Raw genomic sequence first — 19,715 nt, 5'->3', positions numbered from 1 at the left:
GCTGCGAGAGGCATGCTGGTAAGGAAAGTCGGAGGGTTCGGCTGAATTCATCCCGTAAATGTCGTACTGACTAGAGGATGAACTGATGTTCCCCACCTGCAGTTTATTAAATAAGCGATGACACATAACACACACACACAAACATGTAGTATAATCTTCCTGAGAAAAAGTTGATGGAATTAAAAATAATAGTGATTAAAAGAAAAACGATTTTTGGATGGAAGGTGAGCTCCATCAATTTGGTCAAAATCAACTACTTTCACCAAGTGTCGTCTTCCTCTCTTGGCAGGTGGAAAAGGAGAAGTTTCCCCCAACCAGTGACGTCAGCAAACATGCCCACGGAACACATTGAAAGAGTCAGGTTTGAACAAATAGGCGCTGGTTTCCTAGTCCTGAGTATTATAAGTACATGTTTCCTATATACAAAGTCTCCATCCATTTATACACTATCGAGGATTTCAAAGAACTGGCTCTAACGTTTCAATATTCTGCTCTTTAAAGTGGAATTTTAAGTAAGTCCGTTGCTTAGGTGAGCCCTTAAGAGAAATCTGCAACCTCCGTGTGCTAAGCAGGATACCAATCCCGATAGTCCATGCCACTGACTAGAGAACCGCACACGTGTTACTCTTCACAGCTGTCGCTGGCGAGGAGGTACAGCACCCACTGTCTCTGACACGCGGTGCGACATGGATAACGCTAACTCCTCCTTTTTTTAGGCCAGTGCTTTTTAGAGGCTGTGCGTTGCGATGATTAGCTATGTTTTCCACCAGATGGCAATGATGGCAACAAGAGTGGTTTTTCATGGAAATATTCCCATTCAGCAGTGAAGTTCTTAAGGTCGTGTCCGCGTTCCATGCGTGTTTGGTATCAGCTGAAAACCGGACGTGATGTGGTTTTGCATTTGCGGTGACGGGACTTGTCTGACTGCCGACAGAGAGCGCCACTGGTACTACTGAAGTTGGGGCTACTTTAACACCGTGGTCTTTCTGCATGTTGTTTGGAGTTTTTAGGGGTTCTGTAACCTCGATAACAGGGTTATTGAAGTCACTGCTAGTCGAACTTGTTGGCGATACAAGAGGCGAAAATTTAGATACGTCATCAAAGATAACGGGAGAATACAAAGAGCGTGTTTCAGCAGTTTCTTTTGGCGACATAGGAACTTTAAGGTCAGATTGGGGCGATTTAGGCTCTGGAGAATGCTTTTGGGCTTTCTGAGGTCCACATTTCCTTCCGTGAAGCCAGTATGTCTTCATTTCACCTTTGCCCTGTTGAGAGAGGGAAAAACGTATTAGAATCCAATCTACATATAAAAATGCTTCGTGAACATGCATTTTAAATTCAAACTCTTTTTTCCTGTTATTATTGCTATAATGGCTTGAAATAGACGATTACCTCCACACAATACATTATTTTGGGTTGAATAATCTACCTTCTCCATGCAGCTAATTGAAAATAATAACTTGTATATCAATACCTGCTCATATCGATAAACCATAGCAAACTGTCATACAGCACAACTATCTATCTATCCTATCCCTCTCGTCCGTCCTAGGACGGGTTGAGTCCCCTCCTAATGAGGGGTTACTGGCGTATTAATACAGCCGGTTCGCCACTCATCTGCTGCATCCCCTATGGGCAATATTCATGACTAACTATTATTATAATAGTTTTATTATTATAATAGTAGACATATTATAGTAATATGTCTACTCACGGTATTTCCTTAGTGAAGCTTATGACTGCAATCCCTGTGTGTTCACTGGACCGGTTTTTGCCTGCTTGCGGGATGAAAAACCCCAGATAAACTGGGCAGAAAAACCCTGCTGTCCACGTCCAAGACCAGCTAACTTGGCTATGGCTGAGGAAGATCCATGAGCTCCTCACGTCACCTACGGGAATCGAACCTAGGACACTCCTTCCCCAGACATATTGTTGCGAAGCGCACAGCCACTAGGCTAACTTTTTTTTTTTTAACAACTTTATTATCAACTTTTGCAATTATTTACTTCGTAATAAATTATATATACAATATATACAATTGTTATACCATTATTTCAATCGAAGTTTCATTTTATATTATATCATCATGTTATAATGTAGTTGTTACATTACTGTTCTCTTAAAATGCCTTCACTTCCTTTACTTATAAACGGGGAATCTCATAACTGGTAGTTACATACACATTACTTTCTGTTACATCAATTAAGGTATAATTCAGCTTTGTTAGCTATTTTTTTTTATTTAAGAATATACAGTTAATTATATTTACATTTGTACAGCGAAATAACATTCACATGCAATGAAGTAGGAGAGAACTCTTTTTTCCTGCGGTAGGAGATCTGTTCCAAGTGACTCAGGTGCTGTTGTTGTGTCCCATTTTATGATTTTTATTCTAACTAGTAATTTCCTCTCATCTATCTTCTACTATTATCTATGCTCGAGATATCACCAAAATTTTTACTAATATCTAAGTTATTTCTCCCCTTAGTATCCCTAATATTTGTATTATGCTGCGCCTTTTGGGATATTTAGTTTAAGATATTATATGCAAAAACAAGGAGAAAGAACTAAAATATGTCAGAAAGTATAACTATGTTGTAGTCGTGACACTTTATCTCGTTTCTTAGCACATTAATTTCCCGCGTGATTAGGTTCGTAAATTTTCAAGTGGTGCATTGGACAGCAATTTCAGACAACTGTTTCATCATTGGACAAAATGTTTATTAAATTCCTTAACATGGTACAATTCAAATATTAGTTATTTCTCAATTCAATGCTAAACTAAATACTTAAAACTAACATTAACTTATTACAAGTAATTAGGCTATGATCGTATAATGGGTATTACGATCATGCCGCCATAACAATTCAACACATAACTTCATATGACATGGACATATAAGATTAATTCACACTATTTAACTATTCAAACTTAAGTAGATTAGCTAAACCCTTTTCTGCACTAACACACAACTATGACATTTTAACTTTCCTGTACATTACAATAGACATGCAAAATTCTCAGGACACTTAATTATTCACATAACATTAACACTAGCCAGCTTACTTTTAATATATTCTGTCAGATACTAAAGTCCTAGTATAAATTTTCCTTGGTCACTTCAACAGTTCCGTATTAGAATAATGATACTTATTACAGACAAATTTTAGTTAACATTAGATATATTTTACAGTACCTTTCTTTCTTGAGTTTTTCATATGGGCCTTTACCTTTTTCTGATTGAACTAGCTTGGTATAACGTCTCCAATAATCTGCTACTCCTACGTTCCCTTTGGAATTGACCTATGCTTACACGGTCTTAAACTTTCGTAATTCAAGACACACTTTGAATCATCTATATGACGGCTGTGCAACTCGCGACGTGGATATCGATATCTTTACAGCTTTCCCTTTCTCGTGGTTGTCACTGAAGTTGAAACACAAAGAATATGTTTCCTTTTCTTTGACTCTATGGCATTCTTCGCTTCTTACATAGGAAATCCGGAGTCGAAATCCCACTCACTTTTGTTTCCATGTTGTGACGACGGAGATATAACCCCAATCTCCACTCAGGAAAACCGCGTGAAACCTATGCCACGGAGCTCGTAGAGAACTCCTCGGGAACAAAACCAAAACAAAAACCAAAAAGCCCTGTGTGTGTGTGGGGGGGTTCCAACCCTTTTATACTTGCTCTCCTAACGGCACCCTCTTTAACTTCTTTTCTCTGCCCCCTACTTTTTGACTTGACTTTACCGACCAATTAGGGTGGCGTTTTTCTGCCAAACGTCATTTGATCGGCGATCCCATAACGAAGTCTCAATCCGGGAATTGACCCTAAGCGATTGTCTGTTGTTTTTCTTGTGCTAGCCTCTAATTTATTCCCCTTTCCAAACTTTTTCTATGAATTTACTTAATATTTTAATCTCTAGCCTCTCACATACCATTTCTTATGACTAATCCTTTTCTGTCTTACTTAGATAAATTTTCTCTTTTATATCATATTACAACATTAATATATTCTTTCTTTTTGTTAGTTAGTTCAACCAAACACCTTTATATTTTATTGGATGCAAGAATATTTCCTTTTCTTTTAAATAATTCATTTAAATTAGCTATTAGCTTTTATGCAGGGTTTTTTATTTATTTCTCTTCAAGTTACACCATGATAGCTGAGAATTCTACATTCTTAAGATATCAGGTGTAACACTGTTTCCTCTGATGGAGGTGGAGAGTTAGTATCCTTCCGAATTTACTTCCGATTTTCCCCATTTCCACTAGGAGTGATGAAGGTGTCGTTCTGTTGTTGGTTGGAGGGTTCATCTGATATAAAGTTGGAGGTTAAGTGTGTCCATTCTTCTGTAGTCATTCTTCTGGACTGGACTGAATTGGTGATCTCCTCCTGGATGTAGTGATGTAATTTCGATATTGTTCCGGGACTCTTCTCTTCCATACGCTTGGTCGCACCTGTGAGCCCAAATTGCATAGATCGTTAGGATTAGAACAATTGTTTGCACCCTGTTTATATGTTTTCCTTTTAGCCAGAATAACATTTTTTCATTGATTACTTTGATTTCGAGAAGCCATCTTTTAACGGCTTTCCAAGTTACTTCTGCTTCCTTGCAATATAACATTAGGTGGTATAGTGTTTCCGGTTCCTGGCAAAACTGACATGTTGCATGCCCTTCAAGGGGTATACCTTTAGCCACTATCTTGGTTGGTAGGCAGGCATGGTGCACTTTAAAGAAGAAGGTTTTATACCTTGGATGTTTTGGGAGCTTGAAGATATTGTTTAATACCGGAATGAGTGTGATTTGTCCTCTTCTTAATTCTCTATGTTGTGGTATGGGAATGGTTGTTCTGCTTAGTTTGTAGTATGTTGCTTTTGTTTTTTGACTTATTAAGGTTTCAGTGTTGATGCGCTCTGTTTCAAATACGTATCCCTCCGCCATCTCTGTAAACATTCTGGGAACTCTTCCGTGAATCTCTGGCATTGTGCTGATTATTCTGCGTGGAAGGCATTTCTGTAGGAATGCTATTGCATATCCGTGATATGACTTAGTATTTGCTGTTTCTGCAGTCTTAGCTCTGTTGATAACTGTTTTTAAGTGGATATTAAGTAGACCTAGACCTCCGGCTTCTAATTCGTGAAAGAGCGTTGTTCTCCTCATCGGTTCGTACCGGGAGCCCCAGATGTAGGTGGCACACAGCCTGTGGATCATGTCTGCCCATTGCCCATGGTACGGGATGTTGTTCACTTTGTACCAGATGCGAGGGGATAAATATATGTTGCATATTCGCGCTTTTCCTCTTACAGATAGTTGTCTTGGGCGCATGGTATTTATTTTCCACGCAACAGCTGCGTGGAGTTCTTTCCACTGTTCTTCATACGTTTCTGGGCCGCCTATTTTAACTCCCAGAACCGGTAAGTATTCCCGAGCTGTTATGCCTTGAGGAATCTCAGAGTTCTTTTCCCATTAGCATGCAATGAGATTTATTTAGGTTTACTTTCAGGGCAGAAGCTCTTGCAAAGGCGTCTAGTAATTTCATTGACTCTTCAATGGACGTTTCCGTCTCTAGGGTTAATGTGATGTCGTCAGCATATGCCAATATTTTTGCTTGGCTCTCCCCGTGAATGTTTGTTCCCTTGATTTCTTTGTTGGAGTTGATCGCTCTGATGACTGGTTCTAGTGCAAGGACGAAGAGGGCCATAGAGAGGGGGGGGGTCTCCTTGTCTCATTGAGCATTTCATTTTAAAAGATGCGGATAGCTTCCTATTCACGATTACTTGACTTTCTGCATTCTCGTAGAAAGTTTGCAGCCAGTTCCTAAATTTTGGGCCAAATCCCATTTCCTCTACAACTTTGAATATATATACGTGGCTTATGGTGTCAAACGCCTTTTCTATATCCAAGCCTAGTAGGACACAGGGTTTGTCAGTCAGACTGTAGTACTCGTCTACTGATCTTAAATGAGTAATTGTGTCTGCTATATTTCTGCCCTTAATTGCACAAGTCTGTGAGGGAGATATTAATTTCTGTAGGTACTTCTGTATTCTATTGGATAGGATTTTTGAGATGCTCTTGTAATCGGTGTTTAAAAGAGTTATCCCTCTCCATTGCTTTATGTCTTTTAATCTCTCTGTGTCTGAAGTTTTCGGGATAAGTGTGATGTACCCTGTGCTGAATCTGTCTGGTTTTATTTGTGTTTGGTATATTTCTTGTAAATTCTCATAAATAAATGCTCGAATTTTTGGAAGTAGTGCTTGTAAAATTCATTTGTAAGACCGTCTTCTCCTGGGGATTTCTTGTCTGGTAAATGCCTTACTGTTTGCCTGAATTCTGCTGCTGTTATCGGGATGTCAATTTCTTCCGCCTCTTGCTGGGTTATCTTAGGTATGGGGGGGGGGGATTTGCTTCTGTCCCGTTCCCCGCTTTGTTTTTCCGAAAACAGTGTTGCGAAGTATTCGTGAATAGCATGCAGTAGTTCCGCATCTTCTTGAATAATTTTCCCATCGTAGTGTAAACATTCTATTCTCTTTCTTTCATAATTCCGTTTTTCGAAAATCGAAGCTGTGGATATTTTGCCCTCATCATTTTCTATGGTTCTTAACCGGGAGCGGAGCCATGTTCCTTCTATTTCCTTAAGTTGTTGCGCTTTAATTTTTTCTCTAATTAGATTTATTTTTTAACTTCTGGTTTGGTCCGATCCATGTAGTACAGGCTGGATAGTTTCTTTAGATCTGTCTCTCTTTCTTGGTTTTGCTGGTGTTTTCTTTTAGTGCTAATTTTTATGGCTGCGTTTTTAATTTTTCTTTTGAAGGTTTCCCAGGCTATGATTGGATTGACTATTTTTTCTACGTCTGATATTATATTTTGTACTTCTTTGTTGAATTCATCTTTCGTTAAGTTCTGATTAAATTTATACAGTGGGAAATTTCTGTTGACGAATTTTGTTCTTTTTTCCTTGTGAGGGGGTTGAAATTCTGCTATTACTATGTAGTGATCGCTGAAAGTTACAGGGATATGTTCAACACTGCTCGCAGTGAAGCTTCTGTATTGGGACACGCAAACCCTGTCGATTCTTGAGGCGTTCCCAGGAGCGAAATGTGTGAACTCCTTTTTTCTTGGATGCAAGAATCTGAAGGCATCTGTTAGCCCGCAATCTACAAAGGTCTTGCTGTGTCCTTTCTGTGGCGCTTGTGACCCTTTCTCCTGATCAATGAAGGGCTGTTCCACGAAGTTCATGTCACCTGTAATTACTGCTATGTTCTTCTGTTGCAGATTTTCTTTGATTATCTACCAAAATGTTGTTTTTTCTTCACGTTTTGTTGGACCGTACACATTCATTAAGGTTATTATTTTATTGTCGAGATGTATGTCAACTTCTAGGGTTCTGTGCCTGACAGAGACTTCGTGGGACAGCAGTTGCATGTGTGGTGCCTTTTTGATAAGGATAGCTATTCCACCGCTAGAACTACTGCTGGCAGGTTCATTGATTAGGATGTAGTGATGGGCTAGTCTCTTTTCTATTCGTGTTACTGGCTCTGGCGCGTGAATTCTTGTTTCCTGCAGCATTACGATGTCTGGCAATTTTTTGTGAATTTCATTGATCAGCAGGTTTTGGCATTTATCCAGTTACAATTTAGGTTCATTAACTTCATTTTGGTTCTGATTTGTTCTGTTACAATTATTCGGGTTGTTTTATGTTTTGCTTCTGGCTCTAGTAGTATTTGGCGTGATGACTTTAAATTTTTGTTCTTCGCTGTGTTTTAGGAGCTACGTTTTGTGTTGCTGGCGACTTGCTACTTGTTTGCCCTTGAGATTTCGGATTAGAGGTTATTTGTGACTCATTTGAGGTTTCCTGCTTGTCACCTGTACAGTTCTTTCCACTAATCTCTTCCCTCGGTAATGGCTCAGGGCGACTTTCTGGAATTTCACTTTCTCTGCTTCCCCCCCCCTCTTATCGTCTGATATAGACATTTCTGGAACAGTGGTTTTGTTGCCTTTTTGTAACGTGAAGTTTTTTTTTCCTTCCCTGTCTGTTGATGAGTTGTTGCTTCCTTTGTTATTCTCCCTATTTTCTTCTTTACCTTTGTTATGCCCATCTGTGTTTTGCACATCCTCTTCACAGCCTTCTATGTCTGGGGACTCTTCGTTTTGACTCAATATGGAAGCGTGCGTGCTACCCTTGCATTGATCTGCTGCATGACCTATGGGGTTGCACTTTTCACATTTCGGCTCATTGCAGTGTCTGCGTAGATGCCCGATTTTTTTTTTACAGCGGAAGCAGGATGGCGGTCTTCCTGGGACGACGACTATTCCCATAACCTTTTTCACTCGTATAGTATATGGGATGTCGTCAATTTTTGCACCTTCGTTGAGTTCTATGACTAATTTTTTTTTTGTTGCTTACGACATGAGACCAGTCATCATTCTTAATTGTTGATATGTTTTCCAGAAATTCTATTTTTCCGAATCTTTCAAAGTGGAGAGCAACCAAGTGATTTGGTATGTGGCATCTAGTGTATTAAACTTTCTAATTTTCTACATGCATTTATATTAATAATTTCACAGGTGCCATTCCTCACTTGGATGTTCCCCATGCTGGGAAATCGTTCTTTAACGGTCAGTTCTTTGAACGACAGTAGAAAAACATAATTGTATTTTAGATGACCTAAATGCCACACATCACTTCCTTTAACTTTGTTTTTCGTAAGGCTTTTAATTATGCCCTCCTCGGTGTAAGGACCGCATTTTGCGTCACATTTAAGAATAACCGTTTTAGACCAGTCTATTTCGAGTGGTAAGTTTAGCGATTTTAATAGGTCCTGAGAGTTAAAACCTTCAGACCGATTTTCTTGTTCCCTATCTGCTTTAGGTTCAATATCGTTATTTCAATTCATTATGCTATTCATATCACGAGATGGTTGAAACCAAGAGGTACTTACAGTTCCTTCTTTGTTAACCTTCTCATTAGCCTGCGAAGCTACGGTTGATCTTCGGTCTTCCTCTGCGGCCTGTAGCTTGGGGGTCGGGGCAAGAGTCGCGTGGGTCACTAACAATAGGGAGCACTAGAAAACACGTCTGCACCTCTATGAAAGCTAGAGGCACTCTAGCCACTAGGCTAACCGCGCGGACGTTACATCACAACTGGTACACAAGAACTACTTCCCTTAGTATTTCACCGACCTACGAAGTGTACCAAAATTCCGTGAAAAGTTATTCTGGTTTGTATTTTCTAGTAACCAAAAGAATTTCTGGTTTTGTGTTTTCGAAGAGTGGCAGTTTTGTTATGGTATTCCACTACTAGACAATTAGTACATTGTACTCATCACACCATGTGTTTACTGGAATAAATAATACGAATATGTTAAGAACTGCTAATTCCATCTTAATCATTAGCTAGTCTAATCTAGTTTATTGTAAACGTATACTGCTACGCTTCTAATAAACTGAAGTAATCTTAAAAGAACACGACTTTAAATAAAGAGAAAACTTCACGTGTTCTAGCCAATCGCGTATAGCGACTTCGTCTCGATAGATGAAGCAACGTACACTTTTAAGCCATACTACGCATTACAAAATCTCCTTCCTGGTCTATAAAATTCCCACTAAATGAGATTTTTATAGATCAGGAAGGAGACTTTATACCGCATGGTGAAGTCTGTTTTTCTTGCGTATAGCGCACTCCAGCGATTACGTAAGGTTTTACAACCTAGAAGGCAACTGCTTCGCGCAATAAACTTAAATTTCTATCCGGTAAAAGGTAGATTGGCCACTGAAACATTTTCCATGTTGGAGCTTAAGCTCTTCCATCGATTTCCGGATTACATGCCAATGAAGTTATAGTTAGCACGTAAACAGACATTAAAATTGCAGCCAGTGGAAGCAGGAAAAGGAAGCCGTCAAAAGTTCTGCATCAATTTACTTCGGTTGATGTTTTAGTGCCATGCGGTAGTAATTGACAGCCATAATAGTTGTCTGTTTTTCTGTTAACGAAGATTAAGCGACTTCTAAAATTGCATTTGAAATGTTCTTGCCATAAATTGTAGCTCATTTGATGGAACACCATTGAAGCAGTTCCATTCTGCGAAATGGGTAGCAGAGTAGACCGTGTTTTCTAATTTACACGCTGTGGAATCGAATCCAAGTTTGTTTTAGGAGGCAAATTATTTTCATTGCACTGTCTGCTTAACGCGGCCTGAAAAAACTTCAACGTTTGTTTTCTAGATTGAGGTGACCTTGTTATTGAATCCTTAACCAACTGGGCTACAGTTTGGCAACCTTTCTTGGATGAAAACTGGCAAAAAGTAAGCAGAATTTAAATTCTTATCATAGCAACCGTAAAATTTTATTAATGACTACTTTATTAGAAAAACACGTATAAATAACACAGATACTGAAAGACGTGTTCTTCAGAAATAGTAAATAGTTTTTCTTATATTGCCTTTCATCGATGGATGATAATTACCAAAATTTAAAAATTAAATCCATATTTTTAACTAAATGATAACATTTTTATAAATTCGATCTTATACTTTCCAAGAATGTAAGAAAAAGAAACACGAAAATAAATTTAAGTATTTTTTTTTTCTCCCGTTATTTTTACGGTACCTAATGACACTGAACGTCTCGGATTTCTTAAGTTGTTTCGTTCGAATCCACGCAAAGAAAAAAAAAAAAAAACTTTGCCGTCAACGCTATCAAGATAATTCCCAGTACGCCTCTTACAAATTGTTCGACACATGTTAGTGCCAAAAATACCAGCTCAACATCATTACGGAAGAACTTCGATGCCACTACAAGTTCGACAACCATGACAGTTAAAAGGAGACAACACGGAACTCAAACTACGGAAAAAAGTTCTAATTCCGTGTTAGAAGACCATTACAGATCCCAAATGCCTTATTTATGTAAAGTTAGCTGTCACATTTTTGCTCGGACAGTTCGTGTATTATTTATGTGGATGTACAACAATCTACACTCACATTTATTAAGCTGTAAACAGTAACGATGAATGCGTTCATATATTTTATCTTAAGAATACAAACACAGCGCACTGTAATATATCGAATCAAGGATTCAATAAACAATGTAAAGAGTACAGACTCCCAGCTTTGAAGACTATCCACCCTTAGAAATTAAAACTTCAACTGTAATTCTGAAAATTACGACTGCGATGAGTTAAAAACTAAAATGGCAATAATATTTTCATGAAACACGATAATAAAACGACAGAGAATATTAGCAGTGTAAGCTCATTTACGAACAAATCTGCTTGTGCCAGTTTTAGAAATTTAACTCTAGCCACTTCCGCTAGATGGAAGCACATGCGCATAAAAAGTAAAATGGATATGCATTGAAGTAAAGAAATGTTTAGTGGCACGGACGCCTATGCTTGTTGTGTAAGGAAGTCTTATCAAGATGGAAGTGGGATTTTAAACATTATTTGTGCGGTTCTCTTGAGCTGAGGAAAACAATAATCAAATGTCATTTAAATATCGTCATATGCGAGCTATTAGTGGTAAAACTTTAAAATTGTTAAAAACTTCCACAAACCTTCACTGCAATTGTTCCTCTCTCAGATATCTCCCATTCTTCGAGGTTGAGCAGTTCCATCGTCTTCTCGCTAATGTGAACTTTCAAAGCCTACAAAAATGAATTACATCCTGATTATATTCCAATTATCAGAAATATATTATAACAATGTTACACGTTCTTATGCGAGTATAATTTAACTTCATGATTAATTTAAACATTTTACATCGAATTTTGAAGACTAAATGAACGTGAAAATTTATAAATATTAAATTTATAATTTTTCACGACTTTAATGAATAAAATCCATATTTATTATTCATTTACGTTAGGAAACTTTAAAACTATAAAAGAAACTGTAAAAGCAAACAAAACTCAGCATCTTCCTGTGGCATTTAACGAATATTTTCTTTCTATTGCGCATACTGTTTTTCAGAAGTGCTCATTCTTACCTCGCTGGTGCTTTCCATCCTTGATGCTGTGTTGACGGTGTCTCCAAAGAGGCAATACCTGGGCATCTTTAGTCCGACTACGCCGGCCACTACAGCGCCCGAATGAACACCTAAACAAATAAAGAGAAAAAGTAATTCTCCTGGCTTATATTAGCAGGGCAGTCAAGTATGAATTTTTTTCCTCCACTAACTTAAATATGTAAAGTTATTTAATATTGCTTCTACATAAGTGTTCACGGGAATTATTAATTTCAGAAAATAAAAATTAATCCAATTGTAGTCGTAGTGCGTGATATCTCAATGAAATCCAAAACTTAAATTTCTTTAGTTCAGGAAACAAATTTTAAAAACTGAGCAGGCTGAAGCGTATTTTTACTACTTCAGTTTTACTGAAGTAGTAAACGAACAAAAACTTTCGTATTTTTTAAATGTATTGAGGAGTTTTTCTGCGATCCTTCAATCACAATAATGAAGAAAAGCTCTCTAACTTCCAGGAGCGACTGAAGAGTTGATTCACGCGAAAGTAGAGTGAAATTTTAATTCTTGTTGTCACCAAAGTTTTAGAGAATTAGATATTGCTGTGGAGAATATACTTCTAGAAAGACTGGTCTCATTTATTCCAACAGACGAATTACTACAAACTTCTACTCGACAAATATTTGTGCTTTGCATAAAAGAGAATAGAATGGTTTGAGAACCATTCTATTCTCTTTTTAATAAAATAAAAAGATTCTCTATTTTCTGATTTTCTCCTAAATGCTGGATCTTAATCCGGTGAACATTTTATAGGATACCCCTTACATCTACATAATTTCATATTGAAGTCACTACTGGATGATCCATTACGATGGATCATCCTTTGAAACAACATTGCGAAAGGAAAAACTGAAGCAAACTTATGCTATCGAAAAGAAGCACTTTATTTATCAGTTTCTTCTCCAATACTGGAGTTTTTCACGGCGATGATCTTTACTCAAGCGACCACGAACTCCCTCATCCATCTTAGTAAATACAAACAAAAATACACGATGTCGATAAACGTTATCACACGGGCGACCCCTTTCGTTGAGTCACGCGGCTATCACATGATTGACTGCGAAGTATAATACTTTTTTTTTTGCAACAAGCATTTGGTTTCGAGATTATGCTAGGAATTATTCGAACTTCAGATTGTAGTGGATTATTTGATTGCACACACACATATATATATATATATATATATGCAAAGCTCCACTGTAAGTATAGATACTTTAAATCTAATCCGTCGAAGGTCATTTCGTCGATATCTCCATCACCGTCTCCCACGAAAATATAGAGAAATATAAACTCAAAATAGAAAAGAAAAGAAAAAAACAGCAACAGAATAACACGCATCTTTATTAAGACATAAAGAAATATAATTCTTCGTGCATCATGTGGCGGATGCAGGTCTAAAGTTGTTTGAAAACAGCTTTATCTCCAGATTTTGTAACTCTTAACCCACCAACGGCATTTCAAGAATTCACGTGCCTGTTTTCTTTACTACTTCTGTCGATTTTTGTTAATAAAAGGAGTGAAATACTGTGCTTATATCACAATATCAGCGGAATTATCCAACTTAAGCTATCCAGGTTAGGCATTTCCGTTCTTCCCTCCCTCCCACCCACTCCAGTTTTACAACTGGCCTGGGGTCAGCACACAGAAATCACTACCATCTAAATTAAAATAAGCACAACTCTTAATAGTAAACAAAAAACTAATCAACATACATTGAAGCTATAAGGCGTTTACCCCATTCGGCGGCGTTTAAAGAATGTCAAAAAGTCAACGTCACTTAATGGATTAAGGTCTAAACACAATTATTGTCAATTTGGGATACACTGAACCGGCCGTAATTTCTAATAACAGCACGAAGTGATTCCAGTTTTCTGAAACCATCGTACTGGTTATCAGTAGACTTGTTCTACTGGCTGATCCAGAAACTGGATTAAGACAAAGAAAAGTTTTCATATTTGTTGTTTTTAGCATTCCAAAACAAAATTATAGTATCACGAAACCTTACGCACGCGACAATAAAATACAGGCTTCCGCAGAATTTGAAAGCATTTTAAATGCAGTTACTTTGAAAAATCAACCTGTCGATCGCTCCCAACATAAGATAGTTTACTTATCTAGAAATTATGTGCAATCCCAGAAAAAGACGTGGGTGGCGACAGTCTCGAAAATCTGTGGATTTTATGGTGTGCAGAATTTGAGTCAGCGATTCGTATTCAACAAGAATTAAACAAATTTATCAGGCCAATTCACCTAATGGTAACAGTTATGTAATCTAAATTGATTAAAGAAACCCACACTTTTGAGAAAAGACTCATTTCTACAAGTTGTCTTCTTGGGTGGTCATTTCTGGAATAAATGAATCAATTTTTGTTTCCTGCTCATCTCGTAACCCTTATCTTACGCCATTACGTTTCTTTTCTGTGGTATTACCGTGAAGAATAAATTGTACATGTCAAAAGAATTTCACTAAAAGACTAATGACAGTTACGAAAGCTAGAGAATCTCTAAACCTACGGAAATATTTCGTCAGTGGGAAGAGCTGGGCAGAATTAAACTTGTTAAACCCACCTTGAGGAGGGGGGGGGATTACCTTCAAACTCATTCGCAATATATGTAATTCACGTATTCTAATTTTTTTTCAGTAAAAATTAGATTTAAAACATCATTATTTTGTGGAATCGTTTTTTTTTTTTTTTTTTTTTTAAATGAAGCACCTCCGATGTAACTAATAGAACATTTGAAGAAGTAAGAATGATTACGTTTAAGAAATTTTGCTAACATAAGATTATAATGAGAAGTGCATAAAGGTGTAATAATATGCTATCGAGAGAGAGAGAGGTACTGGTTAATAAAATGGAAGTAAATTTCACGATAACAGCACTTCCAAAGTAACTGGTCAGCACAGAAAAGATTTCCCGAATAAGAAGAGGTGGTGGTGGTGGCACTCCTCTGAAAGGTAAATGAAATGAGAGCTGCTCATAAATTTCCCTCCACAATACATGAATATGAGAGACCAAGTAGGAATGAAAACCTAATACATTACTTTGCTTCAGGAGGCCCTCATTATTTGCCAAGTCTAGAAATTGGAAAGGAAGTAGGCGATTAGGAAGAATAGGGAATTAAAGCGGTATGATCACTCAACACAGAATTCGAAAGGAAAGTTAACAAAGCAGGTGTTTGATCCAAATGGCAAGGAAAAGACCCAAAGATTCTTAATGGATCGGTTGTGTTTAGTAGTACCTTAGAAGACCGAAATGTCAGACTTATCTTACCTGACAGTGTAATTTTAAAAAAAACTTCGGATAAAAAACTACTAATAATGCAAACTTAATCACATACTTCCATCCTACTTCCCTGTGCACTCTTGTGGATACACGCACACTTTCCCAGACTAATGGATATGTTGACTGACCACCTTATATCGCTAAGAAGAGGCCAAATATCCCTTAAGTCTTCAAGACCTAATGGTATTAGAAAATCTTAAATTATATATACTCGTCTCAGTAGCTCACATTGGTGAGTACCGGCATGGCAAACCCGAGATACCCGAGCTAGACCTGATCTTACTTCCTACAATATACACTTGGTATATCATATCTGAAGACTGGTCTTCTACTCTTCTTTCCTCTATTCTATCTTACTTCTTACTCCTTTCCCTCACCCAATGCTGTTAGAGAAATTTGAGGACGAGGGGGCGACTCTTTCCTCTCAAACTGTAGTTTCCACTATCTATCAAAAAAAAAAAAAAAAACAGAGGCAAGCCTAGTTTCCTTAAGGTGGCAGCCCCACCAGTAGGATATCTATCTTCATGCTAGTAACTTGACATAAGGAAACACACATTACTTTTAAGTCTCAACGAAATCTAAACTGGACTGAAAAGACCGCTAACTGGCAGAAAGAAACCAAGAAACGTTTTTTTTTTTTCCCCCGAAGATCAAGAAAGTTTGGAAAAAGAAAAGCGTGGTGGAATATGTTAGTGGAACATTAGAAGCATAGCACAGAAAGAAGAAGAATTAGATAAAATTTTGAATGAAGAGTATATAGAAACTTAGTTCTTACAAAAACAAAAAAGAAACTTAAAGAAACAACTAATTATCATATCATACGTAGTGGAGTAGACAAACATATGCGTACAAAAGCTGGTGTAATGATTTGGATCCATAAATCAATTAAAGCAAAAATAACTCATTATACATACTGGAATGAAAGAATATTATAAGTGCGATTTAAAATTAAATAAAGCAAATTTAACAGTTGTCGGAGTGTATGATGCCCCTGAAGAATGAAAAGAAAAAGAATATAATATGAAAAGAATACTTTTACACAGTTACAAAGAATATGAAAAATCTATGAAAAAAAAAGTCTCTCCAGAGACCTTTCTCTGAAGAGAAAGTTCTCTTAAGAGAACCAACCAGTTCGAAACAACGAACTCGTTGGTTGGGCGGCGCCTATGTCTTTTAAGTACTCTACACTAAGGCAACTCGTGAATGCCGAGGAATGTATTCCCGAAAGTTCTCTGGTCAACTTGCGAAACTTTCAGTTTCTACATTCGGCTTTGAAATAATGCTGGATCTAATATCCACTTTGCTTAAGTAATTTTGCATCGCTGAATTGAAGCCGTTTGGCTGTTTATTTTAGTAATAAAAATATACACGGTAGTGCAAGAGGACAAAAATCAATAATAGATACTACTTTATAGCAAATGAAAAGCATCAAACCTCTTCCTAGATGTTAAAGTCAGAAGTGGGATAGAAATAGACACAGATCACTATTTAGTGCAGGCAGAATTAAGGTTTCCACCAAATTGGTTAAAAAAAAGTACAAAAAATAATCAAACTAGAGAAACAAAATCTAATTGCGAAGTAAGACTACTAAACGATTCAAGTATAAAAAATTTATACAAACAGAGGATTAATAACTACTTAGAAAAAAAATACAAGAAAATGAAGAAATCGGGAAAGAATGGAATAATATAAAAGATATTATTACGTTAGCAGCATATGAAAGTCTAGAAACACACAAATCATACAAATAAAAAAATTACATATATGGGACAATAAAATAAAAACAATAACTGAAAATAAAAAAGTTCGTCTTTAGAAGATGGTTTAGTAGGAAAAAAAACAAGATGAAATTGAATAGAGAATTGACTAGCAATAGCCAAAAGAGAAACCAGAAAGAGACACGGAGAAAGCTGGGAAAAATTTGTATCATATCTCAAAAATATCATATAACAAAATAAGACCCAACTGCGTATAAAAATACTAAAAGACACGAATGCAGATATAAAGGAAACTGCAAATATAAATTGCGAAATAGATTTAAAAGAATTCTTGGATTACTTTACAGATCTTTGGAGAGATAATATTAACATAAAAATTACACCAAAACTTACAAAATACCTTAAATGGTACGATAACAATAAAAGAATTAAAGGACAATCTAAGTAAAATACAAAATGGTAAATCGGCAGGTGGGATAAACTCCGAACTGTATAAATTTGATGGAAAAAAATTCCATTAGATTATTAAAAGTTTTAAACAAAATATATACAAATGAACAAATACCAATAGAATGGAATACAAGCGTAGTAATACCTATATTTAAAAAAAAGGGGATAAAACAAAACCTGCTAATTATAGAGGTATTAGTTTATTGACTACATGCTACAAAAGATATAGCAGAATACTTAATGAAAAACTAAAAATATACAGTGAACAAATATTATTGGAATGTCAAAATGGATTTAGAAAAGGACGTTCTACAATGGATGCAGCTTTCTGCTTAAAATTACTTACAGAAAAAGAAGAGAATTTAATTTGGAAACTCATCTTTTGTTTATAGATTACGAAAAAGCATTTGACAAAGTAAAAAGATATATACTGTTTGATATATTACAAAGAATAAATATACCTAATAGTTTACTACATGCAATATTGAATATATACAAAGATAATGAAATAAAAATAAAAATACATGAAAAGTTGTCTGAAAAACAATCTATAAACCAAGGAGTAAGACAGGGATGCCCTATGTCTCCAACACTTTTCAATATTTACATTAATGAAATATTAATACAGTGGAACACCTTAAACAATCAAGGTATAGAAATTTCCCGGAATAACAAAATAAATACGCTATTATTTGCAGATGATCAGGTAATAATATCAGATAAAGAAGACAATTTACAAAGTGCAATGTATAATTTAAACATTATAGTAGAACAGTTTGGAATGAAAATTTCCATTGATAAAACTAAAACAATGGCATTTTGCGGACAAACTCCAGTTAGAAGCAAAATAGTTATTAATAATAAAATAACAGAACAGATAAATACCTTCAGTTATCTTGGATGTGAAATATCATATGAAGGAGAAAAGGACAAAATTAAAAACTTCTAAATTTTTAAAGATTATAGGCCTGATAAATAGAACACTCAACCCAAATATTATGCAAATATTATACAAAAAGAAACACGCTTGAAAATATACGATACTTTAGCAGCGCCCACATTATTATTTGGCAGCGAAATTTGAACAAATAAACAAACAGGATAAACAAAGAATAAAAACAAGTGAAGTGAGATTCATAAGAACTTCAAAATACACATTATTAGACTAAAAAAGGAACGAAGATATTTTAAAATAACTAAAAATAAAATAGAAAAAAAAAACCTAAACAATTACAAATAAAATTGGATAGAACACGAAAACCGAATGGCAAATGCCGATATGTTAAACAAATAATAAAATATAGACCAACTGAAAAGAGAAGGCCGGGGAGACCTCAGAAAACGATATTAGATGGATAATGAGACAGGAACAGACTAATATGGTCTGCATCCATAATTACCGTTATGATGATCATTAAATTATAATACTGGGTTGCTCTACCATTATATGATTGCAATAAAAAAAAATTGAAATTGATAAAGTAAGAAATCTCTGGTAGCAATATAAGACATTGCTGAGTAATTAAGGACATCTTTTTTTTTCTTACTAAAATTATACAATATTTTTATTTCTTCCACTTAACACAAAAGACAGAGATGACAAATTTCCAGTGGCGTATTTTAAAATAAAATACTGAAATTCAATCCATGAATTTTGCATGTTACTCGCCAGACAAACTATAATCAATGAAGCGTAATGGGGACGATGCATTAATGGTATTCATTGAACTATTTAAGAACACATAAAACAAAAACACACGCAACACGTCTTTGGGTATTTTCCAGAATGATATTAACGAATTTCATGACAAAAGCTGTTTTAATAACTTTTCACATATCTAAAAAGCAATTGAAAACGGCGTATTAACCGATGCCTGAATTTCATGCTTTGCAATATACGAAATTAGCGAAAAATGGGATATTCATTAAAAATCTTATGAAATGCCCGCAATCGAAATTGTTGAAATTTCTCATGCACTGGTATATAAATTTCAGGAAAAAGTAAAAGTCGGAAGCAGTTTTAATGCACTCAAGTCTCACATATCAACATCTAATTATTTGCTCTTTTTGCTTCTTTCTTTTTCCAGAAAGCACTGTCCTAAATCATTTATAAGTACGCAAAATATATTTTTGAAATTGAGCGGGTGTCTATAATGATTCATTAGGAATTATTGATTAGGAAGAATTATTCAGTAGGAATGATTCAGTAGGTTTTCTCTCTCTCTGGACTATATTGG

The 19,715-nt window shown here is 36.0% G+C and overlaps 1 protein-coding gene across 1 annotated transcript in view; it reads right to left on the bottom strand.

Moving 5' to 3' along the window:
* Nucleotides 1-602: 602 nt before the first annotated feature.
* Gyc88E (Guanylyl cyclase at 88E) overlaps nt 603-19,715 on the bottom strand; it is a 147,724-nt gene continuing 128,611 nt past the window's right edge. The window contains exons 10-12 of the mRNA XM_090414302.1: nt 11,991-12,100; nt 11,560-11,649; nt 603-1,265 (exon numbers count right to left, since the gene is read on the bottom strand). Of these exons, the coding sequence (XP_090270428.1) occupies nt 603-1,265; nt 11,560-11,649; nt 11,991-12,100 (863 nt within the window). The remainder of the gene's footprint in view (nt 1,266-11,559; nt 11,650-11,990; nt 12,101-19,715) is intronic.

Source organism: Typopeltis vanoorti, chromosome 25, assembly GCF_054136105.1.
Source record: "Typopeltis vanoorti isolate ZY-2024b chromosome 25, IOZ_Tvanoo_1.0, whole genome shotgun sequence".
Taxonomy (NCBI): Eukaryota; Metazoa; Arthropoda; class Arachnida; order Uropygi; family Thelyphonidae; genus Typopeltis; species Typopeltis vanoorti.
This window is presented reverse-complemented; position numbering and strand designations above follow the sequence as displayed.